Source organism: Salvelinus alpinus, chromosome 24, assembly GCF_045679555.1.
Source record: "Salvelinus alpinus chromosome 24, SLU_Salpinus.1, whole genome shotgun sequence".
Classification (NCBI taxonomy): Eukaryota; Metazoa; Chordata; class Actinopteri; order Salmoniformes; family Salmonidae; genus Salvelinus; species Salvelinus alpinus.
The window spans coordinates 3,443,182-3,466,225 of NC_092109.1; the positions used below are offsets into that span (position 1 = coordinate 3,443,182).

The window sequence follows — 23,044 nt, forward strand, 5'->3', positions numbered from 1 at the left end:
CACATTGTATGATTTTTAAGTAATTAATTAGCATTTTATTGCATGACATAAGTATTTGATACATCAGAAAAGCAGAACTTAATATTTGGTACAGAATCCTTTGTTTGCAATTACAGAGATCATACGTTTCCTGTAGTTCTTGACCAGGTTTGCACACACTGCAGCAGGGATTTTGGCCCACTCCTCCATACAGACCTTCTCCAGATCCTTCTGGTTTCGGGGCTGTCGCTGGGCAATACGGACTTTCAGCTCCCTCCAAAGGTTTTCTATTGGGTTCAGGTCTGGAGACTGGCTAGGCCACTCCAGGACCTTGAGATACTTCTTACGGAGCCACTCCTTAGTTGCCCTGGCTATGTGTTTCGGGTCGTTGTCATGCTGGAAGACCCAGCCACGACCCATCATCAATGCTCTTACTGAGGGAAGGAGGTTGTTGGCTAAGATCTCGCAATACATGGCCCCATCCATCCTCCCCTCAATACGGTGCAGTCGTCCTGTCCCCTTTGCAGAAAAGCATCCCCAAAGAATGATGTTTCCACCTCCATGCTTCACGGTTGGGATGGTGTTCTTGGGGTTGTACTCATCCTTCTTCTTCCTCCAAACACGGCGAGTGGAGTTTAGACCAAAAAGCTCTATTTTTGAATCATCAGACCACATGACCTTCTCCCATTCCTCCTCTGGATCATCCAGATGGTCATTGGCAAACTTCAGACGGGCCTGGACATGCGCCTGCTTGAGCAGGGGGACCTTGTGTGCGCTGCAGGATTTTAATCCATGACGGCGTAGTGTGTTACTAATGGTTTTCTTTGAGACTGTGGTCCCAGCTCTCTTCAGGTCATTGACCAGGTCCTGCCGTGTAGTTCTGGGCTGATCCCTCACCTTCCTCATGATCATTGATGCCCCACGAGGTGAGATCTTGCATGGAGCCCCAGACCGACGGTGATTGACCATCATCTTGAACTTCTTCTATTTTCTTCTATTTTCTAATAATTGCACCAACAGTTGTTGCCTTCTCACCAAGCTGCTTGCCTATTGTCCTGTAGCCCATCCCAGCCTTGTGCAGGTCTACAATTTTATCCCTGATGTCCTTACACAGCTCTCTGGTCTTGGCCATTGTGGAGAGGTTGGAGTCTGTTTGATTGAGTGTGTGGACAGGTGTCTTTTATACAGGTAACGAGTTCAAACAGGTGCAGTTAATACAGGTAATGAGTGGAGAACAGGAGGGCTTCTTAAAGAAAAACTAACAGGTCTGTGAGAGCCGGAATTCTTACTGGTTGGTAGGTGATCAAATACTTATGTCATGCAATAAAATGCAAATTAATTACTTAAAAATCATACAATGTGATTTTCTGGATTTTTGTTTTAGATTCCGTCTCTCACAGTTGAAGTGTACCTATGATAAAAATTACAGACCTCTACATGCTTTGTAAGTAGGAAAACCTGCAAAATCGGCAGTGTATCAAATACTTGTTCTCCCCACTGTATATACATATAGACACAAAGAGAAAGTACATGATGAAAGCAAAGGCAGCCACTTTTATAAGGAATGCCTGCTCCGTGACACTTCAGTATGGTGAACTAACTGTCACCAACCGACTCAATTCGGTTTTATGTACCAACATTTCAAATTGTGTTATAAAGTAGAGACTCAGAGCTAGAAAATGGTATATCATACACTACAGTTGAGGGACGATGAGAAAGTAATTCTGCTCAGAAAGTTGATAAACTTGTTACCCCACTTTTGAGAAAATGGCCCTTGAATGTTTTGGTACACATACTGGAGAGCTCGTCTTTGTCTACAGGTATTCCCAAACTGGTGTACGGGCAATGTTGTCGGGGGTATGCCCAAAAAAAATGCTTTTTCAAACAATCCGTTTATATTTTCCAACGGGGCTATACATTTGGGTGAGTTTTTTCTCTCACCTGAGTAGCCACGTTTCACTGCCAAAAATAAAATTAAACCATCTTGTGTTCAGCAAAATAATAACACAATGTCAAATACCGGTAGCCTAGTCAAATAATTAACATCCATCCACATTAACCGTTACTCTCTCTCGGTAATTCCACTAACGGTCCGTATGTAGCCAAACGTAGCTGTTGCTCATTCGGTTTGCTCGAAAATTTATAAATGGTTCAAAAGTAAGGCCCGCGTCCATAGAGACACATACCAGCTCTACCGGCAGTACTGCTACTACCAGCAGTACTACACCTGCACCTGTCATGACACAAGTTGTTCTGCTTCCACGAGCACAGCCAATGCTAGCATCAGTAATTCTACATTTGTTGTTAACCCAGCTAACATGGACACTGACAGTTTTGAATCTGATGCAGCCGAAGAGCTACTGCCGCCTTACCTGGGAAAGCACCGAACAACAGACAGGGACATTGGACCATCGAAGAGGCGCAAATATGATGAGAACTACATTGATTTGGAGTTCACGTATATTGGGAGTAGTGCCTTTCCACAGCCACAGTGTGTTATATGTGCTAAAGTATTATCTCACAACTCGATGAAACCTTCACTCTTGCGCAGACATTTAGAAACAAAACATGCCAATTTGAAAAATAAGCCACAGGAGTTTTTTGAGCGAGAATTAAGCCGACTTTCATTAATAAGAAGGGGCTAGAAGAGTCTTATATGGTGAGCTACTGAGTGGCTAGGACAGGGAATTGTGGAGGACTTAATTCTTCCTGCTGCCGCAGATATGGCTGGGACAATGCGTGGGGAAAAGGCCAAAACAACAACACAGACAACATCTTTATCAAACAACACTGTTTCACAATGCATCAGTGACATGGCAGGAGATGTCTTGAAACAATTACTGCTTCGCATACAAGACAGTGAGTTCTATGCATTACAGCTGGATGAGTCAACAGACGTGGCGGGCCTGGCACAGCTCCTGGTATATGTCCGTTACGTTTATGGTGGGTCAATTAAGGAAGACATCCTCTTCTGCAAACCACTGGAAACCAGGACAACAGGAGAGGATATTTCTAAAGTACTGGACAGCTTTGTGAAATCAAATGGACTTTGGTGGTCAAGATGTGTTGGTATCTGTACTGATGGTGCAAAAGCCATGACAGGGAGACATAGTGGAGTGGTAACGCGCGTGCAAGCAGTTGCTCCCGACACCACTTGGGTACACTGCAGCATCCACGAGAGGCTCTTGCTGCCAAAGGAATGCCTGACAGCTTGAAATATGTATTGTACACTACAGTGAAAATGGTTAACTTTGTTAAAGCAAGAACCCTGAACTCTCGTGTATTTTCTGCACTATGCAAAGATATGGGCAGCGACCATGTAACGCATTTACAACATACAGAAGTGCGCTGGTTATCAATCAATCAAATGTTTTCATAAAGCCCTTCTTACATCAGCTGATGTCACAAACTGCTGTACAGAAACCCAGCCTAAAACCCCAAACAGCAAGCAATGCATATGTAGAAGCACGGTGGCTAGGAAAAACTCCCATAGAAAGGCCAGAACCTAGGAAGAAACCTAGAGAGGAACCAGGCTTTGAGGGGTGGCCAGTCCTCTTCTGGCTGGGTGGAGATTATAACAGAACATGGCCAAGATGTTCAAATGTTCATAGATGACCAGCAGGGTCAAATAATAATAATCAGATTGGTTGTAGAGGGTGCAACATGTCAGCACCTCAGGAGTAAATGTCAGTTTGGCTTTTCATAGCCGATCATTCAGAGTATGTCTATCGCTCCTGCTGTCTCTGGAGAGTTGAAAACAGCAGGTCTGGGACAGATAGGTCCGGTGAACAAGTCAGGGTTCCATAGCCGCAGGCAGAACAGTTTAAACTGGAGCAGCAGCACGACCAGGTGGATTGGGGACAGCAAGGAAACATCAGGCCAGGTAGTCCTGAGGCATGGTCCTAGGGCTCAGGTCCTCAGAGAGAGAAAGAAAGAAAGAAAGAAAGAAAGAAAGAAAGAAAGAAAGAAAGGTAGAAAGATAGAAAGATAGAACGAAAGACAGAAATAGAGAGAAAAAGAAAGAGAGAATTAGGGAGAGCAGACTTAAATTCACAGAGGACACCGGATAAGACAGGAGAATTACTCCAGATATAACAGACTGACCCTAGCCCCTCGACACAAACTATTGCAGCAGAGGGCCAAACAGGCAGGAAGATCACGTCAGTGACTCAACCCACTCAAGTGACGCACCCCTCCTAGGGATGGCATGGAAGAGCACCAGTAAGCCAGTGACTCAGCCCCTGTAATATGGTTTGAGACAGAGAATCCCAGTGGAGAGAGGGGAACCGGCCAGGCAGAGACAGCAAGGGCGGTTCGTTGCTCCAGTGCCTTTCCGTTCACCTCCTGGGCCAGACCACGCTCAATCATAGGACCTACTGAAGAGATGAATCTTCAATAAAGACTTTAAGGTTGAGACCGAGTCTGCGTCTCTCACATGGATAGGCAGACCATTCCATAAAAATGGAGCTCAATCGGAGAAAGCCCTGCCTCCAGCTGTTTGCTTTGAAATTTTTGGGATAATATGGAGGCCTGCATCTTTTGACCGTAGCGTACGTGTAGGTATGTACGGCAGGACCAAATCGGAAAGATAGGTAGGAGCAAGCCCATGTAATGCTTTGTAGGTTAGCAGTAAAACCTTGAAATCAGCCCTTGCCTTAACAGTAAGCCAGTGTAGAGAGGCTAGAGTAATATGATCACATTTTTTTGGTTCTAGTCAAGATTCTAGCAGCTGTGTTTAGCACTAACTGAAGTTTATTTAGTGCTTTATCCGGGTAGCCGGAAAGTAGAGCATTGCAGTAGTTTAACCTAGAAGAGACAAAGCATGGATACATTTTTCTGCATCATTTTTGGACAGAAAGTTTCAGATTTTTGCAATGTTATGTAGATGAAAAAAATATATCCTTGAAACAGTCTTGATATGTTCGTCAAAAGAGAGATCAGGGTCCAGAGTATCAGAGTATCCTGCCTTGGCAAATCGCGCAGTTAAGACACTGATGCCCTTTGCAACCACTTACCTATGTGAGAGTGAATTCTTGGCCCTCACTAGCATGAAAACTAAATACATAGAATATTTAATGGGCTTTTATATCATTATAATGCAGGGTTAATAATAATACTAATAATAATAAACATTGGTGTAACGATGCGCGCTGAGAGTTTGGAAGCAAGTTCAGGGAGTGAGTGATTTAATCAGTAAACGAAACACGAACAACGCACAGACATGAAACTGAAACAGAAACAATGACGCCTGGGGAAGGAACCAAAGGGAGTGGCATACATAGGGAAGGTAATCAGGGAAGTAATGGAGTCCAGGTGAGTCTGACGACGCGCAGGTGCTCGTAACGATGGTGACAGGTGTCCGCCATAATGAGTAGCCTGGTGACCTAGAGGCCAGAGCGGGAGCACACGTCACAGTTGGATAACAGATCAGCTCTCGGAACTCATTAAGAGGGGGCTTCTATCTTCAATATGCTTTAAATGCTTTATTAGCCAAATGTTTAAAGTGCGTGCTGGCGACGGAGAGAATGCATTTGACGTTTTTTAATATTATTGCTTTCAGGAAGAACAGAAAATTGCTTGTCAATTCAGAAACCATGTGCCATGGAATCGGTACATCGAAAATCTCTTCCCAACTATTTTGCAGTCTATATGGCACAGCTGTCAATTTTACGAACAGATAGTAAATTTGTGCCACAGTTTAGACTTCCGATAGATCAGCGTTATAACTCCCCCTTGTGATAGTGTGGTGCTATGACACCATCTACAACTAACTGTCGCGGCATAAGCTCAAAACTTTTAAAGGAATAACCACTGTACCTTACATAGTGGAGTCTTGTTTAGACATGTAGCTAGCTAGCTAAACAAAGAACCATAATCCCAACTCATAACGTTACTACCATGCATGAATCTGCAGGTAGCTAACCAACTAGATCCAGTGTTAGCTAACTAGCTAACATTAGGCTATAACTAGAAATGCAAATGGCTCTGAGATGCAAATAATATTACTACACAGATCATACACATAACGTTAGCTAGCAAGCCTGCCAGCTAACATTAGCTAGCTAGCTAACAGTACATTTTAACTTGATGAAAACTACTTTCTGACAAAATTTGAAAAATACCTGAAAATGTAGCTTGCCAGACTCTCTTACATACAATGATGAACGCTTCTCCCACTCTGTCACGGATGCCATGGTTTGAAGATGTAATTCGCAAAAAGGTGTTTTATACAACAGCCTTCTGTGTGTTCTCTTCTCGACATCATCCGCATATTTCAAACACCAGAATTTTCTCCGTCTCCGTTTTCTCCTTAGCTATCATTCTCTGCTTCCACTGGGCATTCCACTCATTTCAAAACTCTGTCCTCCAGAAAGTGGAGAGCAACACTTTTGCAGTTATTCATGCTATCTTTCAAAAACCTGCGTTAGAAAGGATTACCTACACATACTGAGCAGCCCTTTGTTATAGACAGAAGTGTGCTACATGTCAGACCAATCCGAACTCATCTCTCGGCATGTCCAGCCCATCCATTATCTCAGCCAATCAAGGCTAGCGGGAAGGTTCCTGTCTTTTATTTTGGCTAAACCAACTGGGCTCATAATTTAACAATTTTACTTATATTTACAGAGTAGTCACAACTGTCAGGGTGAACAGAGTAGGCCTACACATCCCTGCTATAGCATTTGTTTTCCTCTCTTTGGCTGTTGACATACTCCCGTTTGACAGACCAAGATGACCGAACGCATCCCCATTTTGAGAATGTGACAAAATGACAAAGCCACAGAGATGAACAGTATTAGCACTGTTGGCCCTGTTGTCACCAACCGTGGCTTTAGAGCAGGCATAATCACCCAGCATCTGCATGGGCTATGACTGTCCTATACTATTGGAGCACTGCTTGCTGCAGTCTCAGTCACATCAACTCCTCAAGTATCTCCCACTCAATTTGGGAAAGGGGCTCTGAACGAGAATGACTTTACTGTACCTCCCAACACTGCATAATGAATGAAATACTGCTGCTCCAGTCCTGCAGTTCTTATCTCATTTCGCAAAAGGTGACATTTGTAAGAATGGCAAACATTTTAAACAAAATTGCATTTCCTCACAGCGCAGCACAGTTTGCTCAAAGTTTGTCTTTCATGATATGAGCGTTATTGATGGCACTATTGCTTTTCACTTCCACGAAACGGCAGCTCACTCCCAAATTCTCTGTAGTCCGTTTTTTTCCAAAAGGTTTATTTCCTCTCAAACTGTATAATACAAAGTAATTCCTAGCTTGTTTCTGGGAGTAGAGATGGCTATTTCTGCAATTAATGCGTTCTGCATTAGCATCGAACAGCCCCCGTGAAATGCAACTTTTCAGGGAAGTTAGAAACCAATATACACAGGCAGTTAGAAAAGCCAAGGCTAGCTTTCTCAAGCAGAAATGTGCTTCCTGCAACACAAACTCAAAAAAGTTCTGGGACATTGTAAAGTCCATGGAGAATAAGAGCACCTCCTCCCAGCTGCCCACTGCACTGAGGATAGGAAACTCTGTCACCACCGATAAATCCCCCTTAATTGAGAATTTCAATAAGCATTTTTCTACGGCTGGCCATGCTTTCCACCTGGCAACCCCTACCCCGGTCAACAGCACTGCACCCCCCACAGCAACTCGCCCAAGCCTTCCCCATTTCTCCTTCTCCCAAATCCAGATAGCTGATGTTCTGAAAGAGCTGCAAAATCTGGACCCCCACAAATCAGCTGGGCTAGACAATCTGGACCCTTTCTTTCTAAAATGATCTGCCGAAATTTTTAAAACCCCTATTACTAGCCTGTTCAACCTCTCTTTCGTATCGATTCCCAAAGATTGGAAAGCAGCTGCGGTCATCCCCCTCTTCAAAGGGGGGACACTCTTGACCCAAACTGCTACAGACCTATATCTATCCTCCCCTGCCTTTCTAAGGTCTTCAAAATCCAAGTTAACAAACAGATCACCGACCATTTCGAAAGCCACTGTACCTTCTCCGCTATGCAATCTGGTTTCAGAGCTGGTCATGGGTGCACCTCAGCCACGCTCAAGGTCCTAAACGATATCTTAACCGCCACAGATAAGAAACAATACTGTGCAGCCGTCTTCATTGACCTGGCCAAGGCTTTCGACTCTGTCAATCACCACATCTTCATCGGCAGACTCAACAGCCTTGGTTTCTCAAATGATTGCTTCGCCTGGTTCACCAACTACTTCTCCGACAGAGTTCAGTGTGTCAAATCTGAGGGCCTGTTGTCCGGGCCTCTGGCAGTCTCTATGGGGGTGCCACAGGGTTCAATTATCGGGCTGACTCTTTTCTCTGTGTACATCAATGATGTCACTCTTGCTGCTGGTGATTCTCTGATCCACCTCTACGCAGACGACACCATTCTGTATACTTCTGGCCCTTCTTTGGACACTGTGTTAACAACCCTCCAGACGAGCTTCAATGTCATACAACTCTCCTTCCGTGGCCTCCAACTGCTCTTAAATACAAGTAAAACTAAATGCATGCTCTTCAACCGATCGCTGCCTGCACCTGCCCGCCCGTCCAGCATCACTACTCTGAACGGTTCTGACTTAGAATATGTGGACAAATACAAATACCTAGGTGTCTGATTAGACTGTAAGCTCTCCTTCCAGACTCACATAAAACATCTCCAATCCAAAGTTAAATCTAGAATTGGCTTCCTATTTCGCAACAAAGCATCCTTCACCCATGGTGCCAAACATACCCTTGTAAAACTGACCATCTTACCGATCCTCGACTTCGGCGATGTCATTTACAAAATAGCCTCCAACACCCTACTACCATCCGTTTTGTCACCAAAGCCCCATATACTGCCCACCACTGCGACCTGTATGCTCTCGTTGGCTGGCCCTCGCTTCATACTCGTCGCCAAACCCACTGGCTCCAGGTCATCTACAAGACCCTGCTAGGTAAAGTCCCGCCTTATCTCTGCTCGCTGGTCACCATAGCAGCACCCACCTGTAGCATGTGTTCCAGCAGGTATATCTCACTTCTCACCCCCAAAGCCAACTCCTCTTTGGCCGCCTCTCCTTCCAGTTCTCTGCTGCCATTGACTGGAACGAACTACAAAAATCTCTGAAACTGGAAACACTTATCTCCCTCACTAGCTTTAAACACCAGCTGTCAGAGCAGCTCACAGATCAAATCACCTGTACATAGCCCATCTATAAATAGCCCAAACAACTACCTCTTCCCCTACTGTATTTATTTATTTATTTGGCTACTTTGCACCCTCATCTACTGTCAAATCTACCATTCCAGTGTTTTAATTGCTATATTGTATTTACTTCACCACCATGGCCTATTTAATGCCTTTACCTCCCTTATCTCACCTCATTTGCTCACATTATATGTAGACTTATTTTTCTACTGTATTATTGACTGTATGTTTGTTTTACTCCATGTGTAACTCTGTGTTGTTATGTGTCGAACTGCTGTGCTTTATCTTGGCCAGGTCGCAGTTGTAAATGCTAACTTGTTCTCAACTTGCCTACCTGGTTAAATAAAGGTGAAATAAAATATATATTTTTTAATTATTTTTATTTCAGAAAAATTGCAATTTAATTTGACGCGTTGCCTCTGGGTTGTCTTTTGTATTATGTATAATTTAGACGACAGTGTTTCTTCTGTCGCCACTGTAGTTCATTTGAATTCTGATGTTTGAGGATCAGAAAGAAAAACAGAGCATTTTGCTATTTTCTCACAGATCAGTCAAGAAACTGTGTAAGCGAGAGAAAAAACCTTTGTGGCTTTCGAGTATCTATCTCTTTGTTTGCTTCAGCTGTTGCTCTCAATCTACTCTCCCAGTCCTTAAGGACCACGGTAAATAATGATACGCCGTGCACGTAGCACTAATGATAATGGAGCTCCCTCCTTCTCCCTCTCCTCCATTGAATGACTGACTTCCTGCCCATAGCTCCATTACAGGCACTAGTGGGATGGGGCGGAGTGTGTGCATGTGTCAGACGGTTGCACACAGAGGTCTTTTAACTGAGAAACAAATGAGCCTTTACCACAGGCACCAGGCTGGCGGACGACAGGGGGAGGCGAGGACAGAGAGCCACGGCATTAACACACACCCAGCCTCTCCTTAATTCTTTCCCCTGTAATTGACTCAACTGCCCCTTTTTTGTCACATCAAAGCCAGGGCAAGGAGCCGAGGCTGGGACTATCCAGTGGTCATTCTTTACATTTATTAAGCCCCCTACATACAGTCGTGGCCAAAAGTTTTGAGAATGACACAAATATTAATTTCCACAAAGTTTGCTGCTTCAGTGTCTTTAGAAATTTTTGTCAGATGTTACTATGGAATACTGAAGTATAATTACAAGCATTTCATAAGTGTCAAAGGCTTTTATTGACAATTACATGAAGTTGATGCAAAGAGTCAATATTTGCCGTGTTGACCCTTCTTTTTCAAGACCTCTGCAATCCGCCCTGGCATGCTGTCAATTAACTTCTGGGTCACATCCTGACTGATGGCAGCCCATTCTTGCATAATCAATGCTTGGAGCTTGTCAGAATTTGTGGGTTTTTGTTTGTCCACCAGCCTCTTGAGGATTGACCACAAGTTCTCAATGGGATTAAGGTCTGGCCATGGACCCAAAATATCGATGTTTTGTTCCCCGAGCCACTTAGTTATCACTTTTGTCTTATGGCAAGGTGCTCCATCATGCTGGAAAAGGAATTGTTCGTCACCAAACTGTTCCTGGATGGTTGGGAGAAGTTGCTCTCAGAGGATGTGTTGGTACCATTCTTTATTCATGGCTGTGTTCTTAGGCAAAATTGTGAGTGAACCCACTCCCTTGGCTGAGAAGCAACCCCACACATGAATGGTCTCAGGATGCTTTACTGTTGCCATGACACAGGACTGATGGTAGCGCTCACCTTGTCTTTACCGGACAAGCTTTTTCCGGATGCCCCAAACAATCGGAAAGGGGATTCATCAGAGGAAATGACTTTACCCCAGTCCTCAGCAGTCCAATCCCTGTACCTTTTGCAGAATATCAGTCTGTCCCTGATGTTTTTCCTGGAGGGAAGTGGCTTCTTTGCGGCCCTTCTTGACACCAGGCCATCCTCCAAAATTCTTCACCTCACTGTGCGTTCAGATGCACTCACACCTGCCTGCTGCCATTCCTGAGCAAGCTCTGTACTGGTGGTGCCCCGATCCCGCAGCTGAATCAACTTTAAGAGACGGTCCTGGCACTTGCTGGACTTTCTCGGGCGCCCTGAAGCCTTCTTCACAACAATTGAACCGCTCTCCTTGAAGTTCTTGATGATCCAATAAATGGTTGATTTAGGTGCAATCTTACTGGCAGCAATATCCTTGCCTGTGAAGCCCTTTTTGTGCAAAGCAATGATGATAGCACGTGTTTCCTTGCAGGTAACCATAGTTGACAGAGGAAGAACAATGATTCCAAGCACCACCCTCCTTTTGAAGCTTCCAGTCTGTTATTCGAACTCAATCAGCATGACAGAGTGATCTCCAGCCTTGTCCTCGTCAACACTCACACCTGTGTTAACGAGATAATCACTGACATGATGTCAGCTGGTCCTTTTGTGCCAGGGCTGAAATGCAGTGGAAATGTTTTTTTGGGATTCAGTTCATTTGCATGGCAAAGAGGGACTTTGCAATTCATTGCAATTCATCTGATCACTCTTCATAACATTCTGGAGTATATGCAAATTGCCATCATACAAACTGAGGCAGCAGACTTTTTATATTTGTATAAAATTTATATTTGTGTCATTCTCAAAACTTTTGGCCACGACTGCATATTCCACCATTAATGACTCGACAGGGAGCTTAGCTACAGCATGCCCTAAGTGCTGTCTCATCCGTGCCAATGATACAGCTCTCTGGCAGGATTAAAATCGGCCTCTATTTCTTTAAACCTCACTAGCTATGTTTTCATTAACTTGCCCAGTGATTTTTTTTTGGTCGACATTTAGAAGGTTCGCATAGAAAATAGAAGCAACAATTGCCTGCTCAGATGCGTTTCCATTTAACTATCTTGTGTCGATTAAAAACAGGTGGACGTAATGATGTCACACCTATAAAAAACATTTTGACAAATTGCACATTAATAAATTGGTGACAACCTGTACGCCCTCCCACCTACAATTAACATACTGTATCAGGTAGCCCGTGAAAGCATTATTGACTTCTAGCCTGCCTCCTCTTAGACCTTGTCCAGTATTTGTTAATAAAAGTTATGCTTGGCTGTTTTTGCCAAGAAAGCGCCTTATCATCTCCTAATGCACTCGTAACCTTCTTCCTGCCAATAGGCAAATAATCTGTCTCACTTTAAAATCTACGGTAGGATTTTTGTAGGTCAGGTCCTATCCTCTACCATAAATAATGGATTGAACTTCCTGTAAACGACTGCATGTAAAAGGAAATAAATGTGTTTCCATTTAGCTGGAGGAATAATTACCACAACCGAGGATGTCCTTTTTCATCTAATATTACAGAGGCGCATTGCCGATTTTCAGAATGAACATCTCTTGATAGTTGTAGCAGACACAATTACTTCTTGGATGAGAATTTTGGATCCAAGCGTTAGGTAAACCTATATTAACTAGGATACTTGAAAGTTTGGTGATGAAAGATTCCACAGGGTGTTATAAATATTAAGCCTGATCAAAGATATAAATGCAACAATTTCAAAGATTTGACTAAGTTACAGTTCATATATCCGGAAATCAGTCAATTGAAATAAATAAATTAGGCCCTAATCTATGGATTTTACATCACTGGGAATACAGATATGCATCTATTGGTCACAGATACTGTACTTTAAAAAAAGGTAGGGGAGTGGATCAGAAAACCAGTCAGCATCTGGTGTGACCACCATTTGCCTCGTGCAGGGTGACACATCTTCACATAAAGTTGTCTGAGTATGCAGGCCATGGAAGAACTGTGACATTTTCAGTTTCCAGGACTTGTGTACAGATCTTTGCAACATGGGGCTGTGCATTATCATGCTGAAACATGAGGTGATGGCGGAAGATGAATGGTACGACAATGGGCCTCAGGATCTCATCACGGTATCTCTCTGCATTCAAATTGCCATCGATAAAATGCAATTGTGTTCGTTGTCCATAGATTATGCCTGCCCATGCCATAACCCCACCGGCACCATGGGGCACTCTGCTCACAACGTTGACATCAGCAAACCACTCACCCACAAGACGCCATACACGCTGTCTACCATCTGCCAGGTACAATTGAAACCGGGAGTCATCCTTGAATCCTTCTGCAGCATGCCAGTGGCCATCAAAGGTGAGCATTTGCACACTGAAGTCGGTTACGACTCCGAACTGCAGTCAGGTAAAGACCCTGGTGAGGATGATGAGCTTCCCTGAGATGTTTTCTGACAGAAATTCTAGAGTTGTGCAAACCCAAAGTTTCATCAGCTGTCCAGGTGGCTGGTCTCAGACAATCCCGTAGGTGAAGAAGCCGGATCTGGGCTGGCGTGGTCACATGCGGTCTGCGGTTGTGAGGCCGGTTAGACGTACTACCAAATTATCTAAAACGACAGTGTTCAATCAGCTTCTTGATATGCCACACCTGTCAGGTGGATGGATTATCTTGGCAAAGGATAAATGCTCACTAGCAGGGATGTGAACAAATTTGTGCACAACATTTGAGAGAAATACTCTTTTTGTGCATATGGAAAAATATTTTATTTCAGCTCACACTTTACATGTTGCGTTTAAGTTTTTGTTCAGTGTACCTTTTGGCCTTTGATCATGTTCAGAAACCACATTTTAATATTTATTACTTTCTGATCAACAGTGGATTATTAAAACATTTGTTGCCCGTAACATTGTTGGATAAGTCGACCATGACCAAACACTGTTGTACCCAATAATTTATATATACCCTAGATGACTGACAGGGGGTGCTGTTTTGAAGCCACCACGCCTCCATCTTGGCCCTCCTCCACATTGTAAAAATATATTTGGGAAACTATAGAAATGTAATAATTAATGTCTACATTTGTTTTTGCCACGTTTATTCTATTACAGACACCTTAATGCATACTTTAACTGTCACGCGGGACTAGGTGGGTGAAAGAATCAGACGCAGAGAGAGAGCCGCTTGGGAAAAAATATTCCTTTTACTATTACACAAAAATGATAAGCCCGAACATACAGGGCGCAGAGAAACACTTGCAAAAACCCAAAACACACGCACGTAACCAAAAGACAATCCCGCACAAAACAAGGGCGGGTCAAACTCCTAAATATAGGGAAGCTCATTTACGAAACCAAAAAAACCACAGGTGCAACTAATCAGACAAAACAAACAGACAAACGAAAAAGGGATCGGTGGCGGCTAGTAGGACGGTGACGACGACCGCCGAGCACCGCCTGAACAGGCAGGGGAGCCAACTTCGGCGGAAGTCGTGACATTAACATTATATTATGTAAACTAAACATACAAATAATAAATAAATAAAAATTTTCCTTAAAGTATCATTTTTTGAAAGTACTAATATTACACCCCCACTACAACTAAATACATGTAATTAAGTCCTTGAATCATTTAAATGAAATATTGTAGAATTCTATTCATTCCTATGGAGGACTGATTTATGAGGAGTGCCAATATGGCTGACTGGCGGCTTTAAAGCCTCTCATTGGCCAATACATAGCATCAGCAATCCAGGGTTTACAGCATATACAGTACATCATTGGTTGTACCTTAAGTGTAGTATCTGGCAATCCAAGCACATTTGGCAACACCCGTTTGGCTTAACCATTAGACGTTGACTAGGTTTAGGGTAACGTGAGTCCATTCAATGAATTGATTTAACCTTACTGCAACTGCTGCCAGTCTTCTCTTAGGATTCAGTATGTCAAAGTAATTTCCTGGAATTTTCGTCTCTTTAGATATTCCTGAAGTTTTACCATGTCCTCAATTTATGTGACTACAGTTCACTACTACCCTTGAAATTGTACTCGTTTGATGTCAGATAAAAAATTCTCTCCTCTGGTGTCTTTCATCTCGCACGCTTTAATGCTTGTTCAGTGTCACACACATTAGCTTCCCCCTTCCTTCCTCTATCGTATGATCTGTATCATCTTGAAAGCCATTGAGCCCCGAGACAATTTGTGGTATTAGATGACGAGGTATCCCCGCCTGCCAAATTAAATGTATTTCGTAACATCACCTGTGATATGATTCCATAGACATCCATTGGTTTGCAGAGCTGTCTCCATACCAAATATCTCTCCATTACTTGCAGTGACTCATCATGCATAATTCAAATCACTGGGCCTTTACGACATGTGTTTGCTCCAAGGCATGAGGTGCTATCAAATAAAATATACCTCATTTGATCAAACCTCTCTTTTAAATGGCATAAATGTACTGTAAAGTTTAATATCAATATAGAGACACCCAGATCCAGAGGATGAGAATAGCCACTTGACAGGAGGCCACTGTACTGACCCAAAGATACCATTACCGGTAATTCCTCTTGATGATTAAAAAGAGTCATGTGTGTGTCAATGGGAAGTGTGGCATTGGCTGGACCGTTTTGACTGTGGTCCTCCTCCTGGTTAAACCCCCTCGCTTGCTCTCTCAGACCGCAGTCTTTGGATTGTCCTCCCAGCCTATTAGCACCGGGGGAAAGAGCTTAACAGCTCACCAGGGGGATGTCTTTGTTGTGCTGCTCAGGATCGTTAGGATATTGTGCTTAAAACCAGCCATGAAAAGTGTGGATTTTGTGACCAGTAATAATCCCGGCTCCTCTTGCATTGTGGCAGATGTGATTTGAGGGCCAAAGCAAATACGCATGGGCTGTGTGACAAACAAGACAGGGATTTTCTACGGAGGTGTAGTAAATAGCAGTGGAGGCTACTGAGGGGAGGACGGCTCATAATAATGGCTGGAACGGAGCGAATGGAATGGCGTCAAACACATGGAAACCATTTGATACCGTTTCACTGATTCGGCTTGCCATTACCACGAGCCAGTCCTCCCCAATTAAAGTGCCACCAACCTCCTGTGGTAAAGAGAGCATTCATTGTGCTGTGCATTTCTGAGCTATGCTTCTGAATGATGAGAAGTTGAGCTGGTTCTGTGTCCCATGAAATAGCAAGAAATTGTACTCGCTATTACTATTCAGCCCGTCCAATACTGTTTCTTAACTTAAAGTAACGTCTATGAAGATATGGCCTTTGAATAACTTGGTGTAGTAATACATGTATGAAGTAAAGTAGTTCCCTAAAGAATAGTTTTATGGAAATTAGTTTTACCCATCTGAAGGTAAGGAGTCCCTGTGGGAAGAGACTCTTTTAGTGCTAATACATTTTGATTTAAGACTTTAAGACAGATTTAGTTCATTTATGTCCCAATCCCTTTTTTGTATTGACTTAATTGCCCAAATATCAGAAGTCTAAGCTTTTATTTCCACACAGACACGCTCAAAACATGCATATGTGTCATATTGAATTTTGAGAAAAGAAGAACATCATGCCAGCTCTGAAATTTGCCTCTTTAGTATGAACAATTAAGCATGTTAAACTATGACAAAATTGTATTGTGTTTTGATAATGAGCGACTCCCTATTTGGTTATTTTAATGGAAATATTACTTCACTGATTTTTCCTTTTATTGTCATTCACGTCAAATGAAGAACGATATCTGAGAAGAGCCATAAAACAATAGCTCAATCCCCTTGGGACGGATCATCTGTCTATTTCAATGGCTCCCACCCCTTGACAAAAAAAAAACATACCCATTTTTGTATTAGCATAATCAATGGTCTAGTCTGAGAGGTTGAGAGAGAGAGCGAGGAAGAGAGAGGCCAGAGCCGTCTGCTTGCCTGTGATTCGTTGCTATTCCTCATAATTGGATCAAGTACGAACTTGTTCAGCTGTATGCTTTGTGTTCGGACTGGGAGCAGCCTGGGAAGAGTGCGTGGACATATCAAACAGAGCGAGACCGAGTGAGTGGGAGAGAGAGAAAAAGAGAGAGAGAGGCTAAAGGGGAGAGGAGGGGTGTGGAGAGGAAGAAAAGGGGAATATCCTGACTTGGCAATCCTTCCGCATTGTGCGTCTCTCTCTCTCCACTAATGATCTGTTTCTCTGGACCTGCTGAGATGATTCATCCCCTCTCGGCTGCTGCTTGAACACCACAGACAGACAGCATGTCACTCCTGCCACCGCAGTGGCTGCTTGATCTGTCCCAGCCGCTAGAGCCGCATCCTGCCCGTAGCGTTTACACAGCAGCTGGCTCCACTCTTCAAGTCCTCAGTTGAGTGAGCGCCTACTGATTCCACCCAGCGAACTGCACTGAACTCAACTGGATCATGTCTTCTGGGCTACTTTTGTTGTGCGTCTAAGCTGAGCTGAATCTGATGCTTCTATTTCGGGACTTGTTTTGTGAACACATTTCCCATGAGAATGCTGAGAGAGTGAACCTGTGAAGATATCTTTCTCCCTGTCACGCAAGTCTTATCGGTTTATTTACCAGACGTTAACAAGGTAAACCCCGCAAGGCTCTGAAAAGCATCCTCCTTCATCTCTCACCCAACCCCCACCATGGTGATCTGATAATGGACAACACACTTTACAGTACCCGCCGCAGCCAGCTGCTGTGTGCTTTGAGTTGAGTCCAGAGATCCTTCTGTCTGAGAGAGAGAGAGGGAGGATGGCGGAGAGTGTGGAGGCGGAGGACTCCTCCGCCGGGCTGGTTGTCCCTCTCGGATCAGCGTCCCTTACCCACTCCTGCACCGATCCTAGACGAGCTCCAGAGGAGGCGCCGGAGGGGGCTGCGGCAGGTGGAGAGGGCGGGGAACAGGGCACCGAGGGAGACGGTGACAATTGCGATGGAGGTCAAGCCGGGCCTCTGGGATTATTGGGCTTGGCAGGGACCTGCTGCGTGTGCATAGAGATGGAACAGGTGCGCAGTTGCCTGCGCTCGGAGAAGATCTGCATCCTCCCCATCCTGGCCTGCCTGCTCAGCCTGGCCCTCTGCACTGCCGGCCTCAAGTGGGTCTTTGTGGACAAAATCTTTGAGTATGAGCCTCCCACCCACCTGGACCCTGATCGCATGGAACAAAACCCCTTCATCATCATTTCTGACCCCACACAGGATCTGCCAGTGTCATTTCCCCACCCCTCCCTTGTCCCCATGCCGACGGCCACCACCACAGGACAACCTGAGGTCATAGTAGAGGGGAAACCCACCGGAGGACCCTTTGTACCCCAGTCCCCCAGAGTGACTCAGTACACCCCTACTTCTGCATTGACGTACCGCACAGACCCGCCCACGCAACCTGGACCCCCTAACACCCCAAAACCAGTGAACAAGGGGACACCAAACCCCTACACCCAAACTACTGTGGAATCTAATGACGTTATTCTCCCTAAATTCTGTAAGTACGCCACACTTTGTATTTCCAATGAAACCATGTGGTATTTTAATTTCCTCTCAGTTTTAGTTTACTCTCATCTTCAGTAAATATGTTCAGTTATATTAGCCTTGGAAGTTTAGACAAGAAAGGATTCTGAAGTGTAATGTCGGATAAAGACAAACTCACAAATATTAACTAGGGTAAGCATGTTTCTTTTAAGGGAACCAGATATTGTAGTCAGATGAAGAAAATCTACTGTCAGTTGATGTTGAAATCAAACATCAGGATACTGGGTACAGATTGAATAGTATCACATGGAGATCTCCTTTCTGTGGTAGTATACAATCCTCCAGTGTACAATACACAGCCTAAAAAGGCCATTACTTCTACATGTAGTTTTTTTTTAGCTTTTACAACTTTATTTGTTTCCTATTATGCAACTCTATAATGAGAATGATAATGCCTGTTGCTGAGCACTCTGTCTGAAAGCAGACATGCTGTGACTTGCTGTGTAGCCCAAGTGGCCATGACTAAGCCTCAGAAGAATTACCAACCTACCTGGGTGTGCGCAAGAAACACAATCCCTTTCGAAACCACCACAGGCTATTACTACTACACAACCAACTATAAACTAAACAACTAGCTACTACTGCATAAACATGCCCCTTACAGTCCCACACACCACATGCGATACAGTTAATCACAAGCATGTTAATACCATGCTGTTATGTCAATTTCACCCAGCATTTCACCAAAACATGTTCTCATCTGCATATTTGAAAGCCGTGCATTATTTCCATTTCATATGAAAAATCATTAGCTGATGATGCACGACTTCCTAAAACGAAATGTTGTGGTGACGGAGAGGCTTCCTCCTGCCAGGCCGATGCTCCATTTCAATGTCAGAGCCTGCTGGAGGCTAATTGATTCACCCTCCACCTCTGAGCCACAGAGAAATACAATCCCAGTAATGCTATCTACCATGACTTTGAGAGCCGCCAGACTTAGAACTGCTGGGAAGCTGCTGAATCTACCAGCTGTCCTCTTGCAGCTTTTCCCCCCATTCCCTACGAGATTTCATATATGTTTTTCTCACCTGTCCTCATCTCAATTTGACTAGTATTGTCTCAGCAAAATAATCTTGCAGCAACAGGATTTTAACTTTTAGTCCAAAATGTGCTTAGCAACAAAAGAGTGATCAAATTAAAATCCTACATCTGTATTTGACTCTTGTGGTGTAGCTGTGAGTTTTTGTGGCTGCATGCCCTTGATGCATTTCCTCATGCAAATGAGACTTTCAGTGTAATTCATTCACACTTGACAATTGCCTGTTGGAGACGTGATGAGTAGACTATAGATCTACATCTCTTCGAAAGGCAGGACATTTGGCTAAGAACGCCTGCACTCTGATGGCTGACGTGTGTGCTTGGTTTAGTGAGCAGAGAGATGGGATGGTTTCCTTGTGTTTTTGACACACCCCTGACGAAACAAAAGCATTGGCATTGAAATCTGCCAATCATCGGCCCAGATGAACGTTTAGTACTGTGTGTGCAGGTTCGCTCAGAAACTATGAATGCCTCACATCGATTGAGGTTTTTCGTAACTCATGCATTGTTGACGTTTATATAATTTATTGGCTTGTTCCACCACAGCAGAGGCACATTTTAGAAATTGAAAGAAACAGGTGGTGTGTCTGCTTCGTATGCATTCATTAGTCAAATCGAGGGCTGCTGTGAGGCAAGACACTCACCCTTTTTTAAGCTGCACGATCAATGTTTGGGATTTAAATTGGAAATGCGATCTGCTGCTTTGGTAATCCCAGACCAAATCAATACCCAGAGAGCAGGTCAGCTGTCCAACCAGGAAGCACAGTGAACGTGATAGTGATTTGTCGCATTATTTGACACATTGAGCAAATTAGAAAATGTGAAGGAAGCTAACGAATACGCCAATACGGATGCCATATCAATCTGTGTAGGGGTATCAAAGTTGTCAGACATTCCTATGACTGCATGTGTGTATGAGACAGTTGGTGTTGTTGGCGACCGACAACACACCTGTAATTGTTCTGCAAAAAAAGATATATACAACAATAACTCAATGTTGCAAGTACATGGCATGCTCGGGCTAGTTGACTGTAACATACATTAATACAATTGGGCCACCCTCTTAATCACAAATTCCAATGCACTTCATTTTACCCTAATTGGTATTTCCTAATAGTAATCAACTTTGCATTTCATTACAGTTTGGGTTGAACTGAGAAATGTCTAATTCCATTGTCACAATTCCAGTTTACTATAGAATATTATAGTACTTACTATACAATTCTGTAATAGACTGTAGTATACTGGGAGACCTCCGGTCGGTTGATCTAAGAAGACGTGTTTGAGAGAGGTCCCCATATAAACTTTAATTTCACATGCCGCTGTTAGTTTTTATGTAGATGTATCAGTTGGTTATATTCTCTTAAATTAAAAGAACTGCTACAACCAACATATCGTTGAAGGTCGAACCAACTACTCGAATGCCGAAAATGTCTGCCGCGGCCAGTCCTGATGCAGAGTTGGAGGCCTTTACTATGACCACACTTGTAGCTGAGCTAGCTAAACAAAGAAGTAGCCTAAAAGAGGATATGGCTTGTCTCCTCAGCACTTCACTGGCACCTCTCCAAACTTCCATTGACGCCTTTCGAGAAACGGTCAACACGTTTGGACGACGCCTCACTACACTAGAAGGTTTCTCCACTGACAACACCGAGCGGATTGCTGAGCTAGAGGCAGCTGTCTCTCATATGAAAACTTCCAACACAGCTCTACTTTCCAAGGTACATTCATTGGAGAATGAAGGGAATACATCTGGATCATTGGCATCATGGAAGGAATTTAGACTGGAGTCAATTTGTCTCTGACATGCTGGTGGGTAACAGGACAAACCGCCAGAGCTCGACTGAGCGCACAGATCCCTTACCCCCAAACCCAACTCAGGGGAGCGGCCTAGGGTGATCATAGCCTACTTTTATCGTTACCAAAACAAGGAACGAGCAATGTGCTGGGCAAAGGAGCATCAACCAAAATTCTGTGGCCAAGATATACGATTCTACCCGGACCTGAGTGCCAATATCATGAAGAAAAGAGCTGAATTCAAGAACCTAAAAACCTGTCTCTAGAAGAAGGGGATAAAGTGTCAGTTCCTACACCCTGCCCATCTTCGTGTCTTTTGCAAGGGAGAGACCCTAATTTTTGACACAGTGGCCGAGGCTAAAGCATTCTATGTCCGGCGCGAAGAGTAAAGTTGATAGAAGAAGCGACCCGGCTGGCTAGCCATGGCGGGAGGGATATGTGGCTGGCTACTTTGCTAGCTGGCAATGGACTGATTTTCATGACATCCACTTGGATATTACTTTTCACGTGAAAACAATGTTTATTTTTCTTGTTCCGGGAGAAACCGATTTATTTTATTTAGTTTTATTTGACTGAGATTAGTAGCAACGTTAGCTATAATAAATCACAATCAATTTGGCTGGCTAGCGGGAGCTGGCTGGACACACTTGATTGTTTACTACCTGACTAGCTAACGCCACATTTATATTGAAATGTATTTTTACAACATAACAAGATGATTGCTTAACTCCAGGAGCACCCAGGGAAAACTTTATTACGTCTATACTTGGCTGAGAAGATTTCAGACAACAGGGACATTTGGCTGACTTGCTAGCATGCACAACAAAAACCGCACTGACTGGGTTATTTGAATGTGGCAGTGGATTTATCTGAGCACTTCTCTACCATTTCTAGTGGCTAGCTAGCTGACATATAGCTTGACATATGGACACCTAGCTAGCTACATCTAGAATCGACTGAACAAAGACCTGTATCCGTGCTAGCTGACTAGCATAGCTGGCACTAGTAACACATTAAATAGCCAACGTGGGTTTGGTATGTTTTGTTTGAACTAAGTTGGCATCTGTATAGACTATTTAGTAATGCTACAATCTCAGGGTTTGACTCGGATTCATTTCTTATTTGCATTCATGTGACTAATGCATTTGTTTGATTGAGTGGGTGTTTGGATATGTTTAGCTTTCGCCTCAACCGAGACTCACTGATGTTGGAATATTTTGGCCTTCGTGTTTGTGGACTGCGTTCCCTGCTGTAGTCTTTGTGGTCGCGCTGTGCCTGAGTATCATATTCTACTCCCTGTGGTCATGGACAGTGTGGCTGTGGGAGCGTGGCATGGAGCGCGCCCATAACACAACCCATGGGCCCGAAGTCTTGGCCAACAGAAGCACTTTATTTGGCTATTTTTGTTTGTTAAAGCCAATGGAGGATGTAACTGATCAACTATTGAGTGCCACTGTTAATATTTGAGTTCAAATTATTTAAAACTGGCGTTGTAAATAATTCTGTTAAAATCCGATCTGAATGGGAAAAGGAACTTGGTGGAGAGATCACTGGTGAAGTCTGGAATAGTGCCTCTTGTGCCCGGCTCAGCCTTATACAGGTAATATTTATGGTACATGTGACAGGTGTAAAAGCTTCTTGGCGGACTTGACCCACATGTTCTGGTCCTTTCCTCATCTGGCAGACTATTGGTTCATTATATTTAAAAGCCTTTCTGAAGCATTTGATTTAAAGTTGCAGCCTAGTG

General features: G+C 43.7%; 1 protein-coding gene across 1 annotated transcript in view; it reads left to right on the forward strand.

Annotated features, from left to right (window-relative positions):
* The first annotated feature begins 16,891 nt into the window (after positions 1 to 16,891).
* Positions 16,892 to 23,044, forward strand: part of LOC139551680 (pro-neuregulin-1, membrane-bound isoform-like) — a 68,247-nt gene continuing 62,094 nt past the window's right edge. Inside the window, exon 1 of the mRNA XM_071362957.1 lies at positions 16,892 to 18,415. Within this exon, the coding sequence (XP_071219058.1) occupies positions 17,689 to 18,415 (727 nt within the window). The 5' untranslated portion in view covers positions 16,892 to 17,688. The remainder of the gene's footprint in view (positions 18,416 to 23,044) is intronic.